Source organism: Amblyraja radiata, chromosome 16, assembly GCF_010909765.2.
Source record: "Amblyraja radiata isolate CabotCenter1 chromosome 16, sAmbRad1.1.pri, whole genome shotgun sequence".
NCBI classification, from domain to species: Eukaryota; Metazoa; Chordata; class Chondrichthyes; order Rajiformes; family Rajidae; genus Amblyraja; species Amblyraja radiata.
Window position 1 is genome coordinate 31,884,886 of NC_045971.1, and position 7,171 is coordinate 31,892,056.

The following is a 7,171-nucleotide window of genomic DNA, read 5'->3' on the forward strand; positions in this document are numbered from 1 at the left end:
ATGGTATGGACATCATTGTCCAGCTGGGTCATTTACCCAAATTACCTGGTCTCACCCTACCATCACTTCTTGTCCTATCCATCACTTCTGCCACATTCTCTGCAACTTACTCCCTTTCGAATACTGAAGAAAACAGATCTCTGCGCTGAAACATTAACAGTTTCTCTTTCCACAGATGCTGTTTGTCCTGCAAAGTGTTTCTATTTTTAAGACTTAAAATAAGACTTCCTAATGAATATCTGTTTGATGTTGTGTTGTTTAATGCGTGAAGATTTGGGAGACATTCCAACTATCGTTTAGTTACTGGAGTGAAGGGTCCACCTACTCACCCCTGAGACATTGTGGCTGCTCTTCAGTTCCAAGGCTTTCATTAAGGATAAAATTAGGATTGTTTCTTTAACAGACTGTCAGTTTGTCAGGCTGGTGATGAAGATAATAATTATCTCATGTAAGTCTAAGCAAGAGGGATCCAAACTTCAAGGAAAGTAAAGGGAATTTGCTGCTGACAAATTTCCAGTGTTGAAATATTTGGTTGAATTCCCAAAATGTAATTGGGAATGTAACCAAATATTTCAATACTGAAGATATGTTTAAAGATATCATTGGTGGTGATAGTGATGCAAATTAAGGGGATTACTAGGATCTTCATCTTGAGATCGGAAGAAAGTGGCAAAAAGTGGTCATTATGGTAAAAAAAAACAGCCATAGCCATTATCTAATGTTCAACAAAATATGAAACATCTTAAACCAAACTATTAGCTACAAGAAGATATTGGACCAACATAGAATATTTTCTGTAGAATGCCTGATAGAAGTATAAAAACATTATGAGAGGCATAGATATGGTAGACAATCAGAACCTTTTTCTGGGGTGGAGATGTCAGACTAGAGGGCATAGTTTTAAGATGAGAGGAGCAAAGTTTCAAGGAGATGTGCGTGACACATTTCCTACACAGGGTGGTGAGTGCCTGGAACTCGCTGACAAGGCTGGTGGTGCAGACCGATATGATAGTGCTGTGTAAGCGGCTTTTAGATAGGCTCATGGATATGAAGGGAATAGAGGGATATGGATCTTGTGCAGATATGTGAGGAGTTTATCTTGGCGTCATGTTTGCCACAGATATTGTGGGCTAGAAAGCCTGCTCCTGAGCTGCACTTTTCTACTTATTCTATATGTGTGTTTGTGTGTGTGTATATGTATATACATATATATACACACATATATATATATATATGTATACGCACACACACATATGCACACACACATATATATATATATATGTATGCACACTCACGTATGTATGTGTGTTTGTGTATATATGCAAACACACATATGTATAGAATATAGAAAAGTGCAGATATACAGACATGTATGCATACACACACACACACACACACACACACACACACACACACACACACACACACACACACACACACACACACACACATTTATATACACCCCTTTATTTGAATGTTCAGTACAGAGCAGGATCTGTTCCAGGTGCTACAAACAGCAGCAGGTCATGCTTATTATCACTGAGAGGGAAGAGATGGGAGTAATGTTTAAATAATTTTTATTTCCTCTTTATTTTTGTTACAGTGTGGATTTTTCAAAAGGAAACTGCCCCCAGCCGAATCTGAAGATTTGTTGTAACTTCTCACCAACAAACAACCCCTGTTTCCCAGTGGCCCCAGAATGAAGAGAGTGTTGCCTCTGTCAATCCCAGACATATTGCAAGAGGCACATTCTCACCTTGATGCATATAGTTAATCTCAGCAACCATGGGCTCCTTCAACAGGGCACTCAGATGTATCTCACGGGTGCTTCTGCCAGGCAGGAGTCTTCACCAGAAGCCTTAAAATGGTTACTGAAGACGTATTTTCAAATGTGTGAAAGCAGCTTAAAGCAATCAGAGACCTTGCCGATGGTCTTATTTCCAGATGGAGTCACAGTTAAATCATAACAAATGTCTGAACATGGGTAACTACTGCCCCAGAAGAAGCCCAAATAATCTCAACCAGCCATCATCATTTGTTACGAGGCAGGCCCAAGTGTAGTTCATTCTTGCTTTGCATTTCCGACCATACGCTAAGTACTCTAACCATTTCCTACATTAACCATTTCATACTTATTGCTACATACTATAACCATTTCCTACCTATCGCTACGTACTCTAATCCAGTGGTTCCCAACCTTTTTTAGCTCATGGCCCTCTTGGGATCTTTTAATTTTTCTGTGGCCGCCCCCTGACATTATTAGCGGAAAAAAGTACTTCAATATTATAATACCTTCCCTAAAAAATATCAGTGTCTATTAATTGCACATATATTCTCTTTTATTCTATTCCACAAACATCAAAAATATTTCAACTACATAGATTTAAATTTATTAGAACTGAAATTTAGGAAATTTATGGTAGCTCTGTGGCCCCCTTCATTGAACCTGTGGCCCCCTAAATCCCAAAATGTTTCTGTGGCCCCCCTGAAATTTGCCATGCGGCCCAGGTTGGGAATCACTGCTCTAATCCATGCAAAATTGTGAAATGGGATCCAGGCCCTTCATGGTACATCTTCCCACTTCACTTGGGAGTGATTATCAACCTCAATGATATCTTTACCTCTGTGTGTGTCCTGTTCTTGTATGTTGCTCTCATTGTAATCCACATGTTCCTTCTCCACTAAGGTAGCTAGGCTCTCCTGGTTACAGACATAGACATAGACCTCAATATCTCACCTATCATACGTGATATCACACTCATGTTTCGCACGGTTGGTTCAACGTTGTATCGACTTTCATTTCTATTGTCAGTAATTTTTCAGATATGATAATTATACAAGCCAACGATGACAGATTGAGATCCATTGGCATCAGTGCATTTTTAAGTTTTAGATATAAATATTCAGTTTTGTTTTCCTGTGTTCACTTTGGTTTGTCCTCAAAATATTTCAGATGTATATCTTAAATGCTTTAGTGATTAAAGATATTGCCCAGGGCAACGCTAAGGAACTCTGGACAAGTCCCTTGTGATATATTTATCTGCCTTTTTCTTTTAGCCTTTCCTCTATCTTTCCACAAATAATTCTCCTTCTATTTCCTTTTACATCCAAAATTAAAAAAAGGATAAGAAATGTTAGAAGGACCAGGAAAGAGCACTGAGGTGGCCTGGAATTACTGTTGCAGTTATTCTGAATATATATCGCAAAATAACACCCATGTCTGTAAATAAATGTCCTTTTTCTCAATTCAGGATTCTATGTAAATGCAGAATTTTTAGTTTTAGATTTTTACTGAAGATGTAAGCAATAATTGTTGCTAGCAACTGTGTTCTCCACTTCCTAGAGGTTTCAAAGATGCATCTGATCAGTACGGTTGACCAATAAATGTTTTGCTGAAATAAAGATTGCATGTGTCCCAGGAACTATCTGTGTTATTAAGACTGCTTTATCCATGTCAATAATTATAGTCTGAAATAAGGAAAGATACACAGTTGTTTACTGCCTTTTGTGATTTCAGGAAGCACCAAATTGCTTTTGAATTGTTGTTACTGGACTCAAGAGTCAAACGTGTCTCACTCTCATATGTCCCAGATAGAACTATGAAATTCTTAAGGGCCTGTCCCACTTGGGTGTCATTTGCGTGTAATTTACGCGTCATCATATACGCGTCACATGGTGCGTGGTGACGTAGGCAGTGACGCGCGGTCCCGCATGGCGCCCCAGAATTTTGGGATGTACAAAATCTTTGCGCGCCATCTGCATGACGTGCAAATGACGCCCAAGTGGGACAGGCCCTTTACTTGCTGCAGCACAACAGTATATGTAAACATAGTGCACTGTAAATAATATAACAAATGAGAGAAAAAAAAGTCCAGTGTGTGTATATATACAAACTTACAAGTACACACACACACACACACACACACACACACACACGCACACATATCTATATAGAAATACACACACACACGTACACACAAAAAACAAACAATAGTTGTGCAATAATAATAATAGTCTATTGTAGTTCAGAGCTTATTTGAGGTTGTAGTGTTTAATAGTAAGATTAAACGAGAACTTACCAGTTTGAAGTTTGATCTTTATTTTATGAGGAGTTACGATGAGCGATTACGTGAAGAAGCCCCGCCAGTCCGCATGCGCGTCAATCTTCAAAGCAGCGGTGTGAAATCACAGATAACAGTAGTCGAAGTAACATAGTAAGACTTAGAGAAGACTAGAACTACCAGATGATCTTTATGATATACGAGGGTTGGGAGCGGAGGGCACGTAATCGCTCATCGTAACTCCACATAAAATAAAGATCAAACTTCAAACTGGTACGTTCTCGTTTAATCTTACTATTTTACTTCGGAGTCACGTGAGTGATTCCGTGAAGATGTCAAAGCTCTGTGATTTCATGCCGTGGATACGAGTCCATGCGACACACTGCCTCAGTTGACACAGGATAAGTAATAATAAATAATGCATTCAAACATGATACAAACATGATGCTTTAATTAGCAAAAAGAAGAAAACAATAGCGACCCCTCTCTCCCAGGGGGAAGCTATAAAACAGAATTTAAAATGGAGTGGGCAAATAGTGTGGCAAGAGGTTTGTTATAGAACCTTTGAAATGTCAGTTCATTGGACCATCCTGCGGCCGCGAGGATTTGGTCGAGAGGGACGTCCAGTGCCCTCGTTGCTGACGTTGATGCCGCCCTGGTGGAGTGAGATTTAAAAACATCAGTGTCCACTCCGGCACAAGCCAGAACCTGTTTCAGCCACCTTAAAATGGTCTGTACCGACACCTTCTTATGAGGCTTTTTGTGACTGCCGAATATCGTTAATTCGGAGCCTCTGAGGCTCTTGGTGACCTTGATATACTGCTGCAAGTGCGTAACTACACGTAGGCGAAGGTCTATGGGGTATGCCATAAAATTAAGTTTAAACCCTGATGTCCCTGGCTTGCTCTGCTTAATTAAATCATAAACATAAAATGTTATGTTATTTACAGATGAAACCATCCTGTCCAGTCGCAGCTTCTGCAACGTCTGGACGCGTTGCGCTGAAATCAGTGCCATGAGCATGACCACTTTAAGAGTGAGTCTGGGCAAAGACAGGGATGTTGCTGGAGCCCATTGGCGAAGCAGTGTGAGAACCACACTCACATCCCAGATCTCCGTGTACCTGGGCCTAGGGGGATTACAGTTAAAAATACCCTTCATGAACCAGGATATTAAAGGGTGAGACCCAACAGATTGTTGTCCCGATCCCTGCCACAGTTAGGACGATAAGGCACTCCTGGCACTGTTGATGGCACTATAGCTCAGTCGCTCATCAAAATATAGAGTGGAAAGAAATTCCAACACATCTGGTATGCTTGACGTTTGATATGATATGTTCGACTGCAAGCAGAACACCTCCCATTTCTTGATATGAGAGATGTATTGTTTTTTAGTACTATCCTTCCAGGCTGCAGTAATCACATCCACCGTACGACCTGATAGTTCGAGCTCCAGGAACGGTCTCCTCAGAATCTGCAAATCAATAGATTAATACGATCATGTAGTGGATGGTTCTCCCCAGTCACATGGTGAACCAGCAGGTTACTGCATTTGGTGACAGCCATAAAAGGCTGTGTTATTAGTCTCAGAACGAGTGGGAACCATGGCTGTGTCGGCCAGTCGGGGACTACCAAAACGCCTGAGGCGGAGTCCTACTCGATCTTAAGCAAGCACCGACTGATGGGGGAAATGCATATAAAAACATTCCTCCCTGGTGTAGCAAAAATGCATCTACCGCTACTGCCCCTGGATCTGGTTCCCATGAAACATACTTTGGTAGCTGGTGATTTAATCTGGATGCAAACAAATCAATATCTGGTACGCCATACCGAGCGACAACATCATTAAATATTTCAGGATTCAACATCCATTCTGTGTTGTTATTGAATTTTCGTGACCTGGTGTCCACCACCATGTTAAATCTACCTGGTAAATAGATAGCTGAAATCCAGATGTTTCTTGTAATACACCAATGCCAAATAAGGTTGGTCAATTTATCACATGATTCCGACTTGATTCCACCCATGTGATTAACGTATGCTACTGCTGTAGTGTTGTCAATCTGAAGCTGAACATGCAAGTTATGCATACTAGTACAATACGCCCTTAAGCCATAGAGTGCTCCCAACAACTCTAAATAGTTAATACCATGTGATTGAAGAATTAATGCCTCATGCATATTCCATCTGCCACCGCAGCTAGAGATGGTATCAGTGGCTCCCCATCCTAGAGCACTAACATCAGTTTGTAAGATAACTGAAGGTTGATCAATCAGAATTTTACTGGAGCAATGCGAAATATTCGCTATCCACCACTGTAACTCAGCAATGGCTTCAGCTAGTAACCGCATGGGTCTATTGAAATGACCTGCATGTGTTTTGAGTGCCTGCTCCTTTGCACGTTGTAAATTTTGATAATGTAAAGGCCCAAACTGTGCACCTGGAAAAGTAGCCACTAATTTGCCAATTATACTAGCCACCTGTCGAATAGAAGATTGTTGCTCATCAACGAGATTGTTACAAGCTTCTATTAACTCTAATCTCTTGCCTCTAGGCAAAGTCACAGACATGTGAGTTGAGTTAATGGTGAATCCCAAATAATCAATAACTCGCGATGGTATCAATTTGGATTTAACTGGATGGATGAGAAACCCCAACCTCTCAAACATTAGTTTGGTAGCTGAAACAGATAATTCAGCTGATTCCTGAGTCTTGCCTATGATTATGACATCATCCAAATAGGCCATTACAATAAGATTCTGAGCCCGGAGTAGGCCCAACACTGGTTTTAACAACTTTGTAAATAGTCTAGGAGCTGAAGTTAACCATTAGCAATACTTTAAACTGCCATAGATGCCTCATCCAGCTAAATTTCAAATATCTCCAGTGATTGTAATGAATGGGTACTGAATAGTATGCATCTTTAAGATCTATGCATGCCATATAGCATCCTTTGGAAACCAGTTGTTTGTAAAAGTTTCCATTTTGAAATGTTTATACTGCACATAGGAGTTAAGTCGAGTTAGATCAAGAATGATTCAACACCCTCCATCCTTCTTTTGTCTAGGAAATATATTAGACACAAATTGGTGAGCGATGAAACGACTTCTC

At 40.3% G+C, this 7,171-nt stretch overlaps 1 protein-coding gene across 1 annotated transcript in view; it reads left to right on the plus strand.

The window, feature by feature from the left end:
• The window catches only part of LOC116982094 (integrin alpha-8-like), a 132,593-nt gene extending 130,422 nt beyond the window's left edge, over positions 1-2,171 (plus strand). The window contains exon 30 of the mRNA XM_033035410.1: positions 1,604-2,171. Coding sequence (XP_032891301.1) covers positions 1,604-1,657 — 54 coding nt within the window. The 3' untranslated portion in view covers positions 1,658-2,171. The remainder of the gene's footprint in view (positions 1-1,603) is intronic.
• Positions 2,172-7,171: the final 5,000 nt, after the last annotated feature.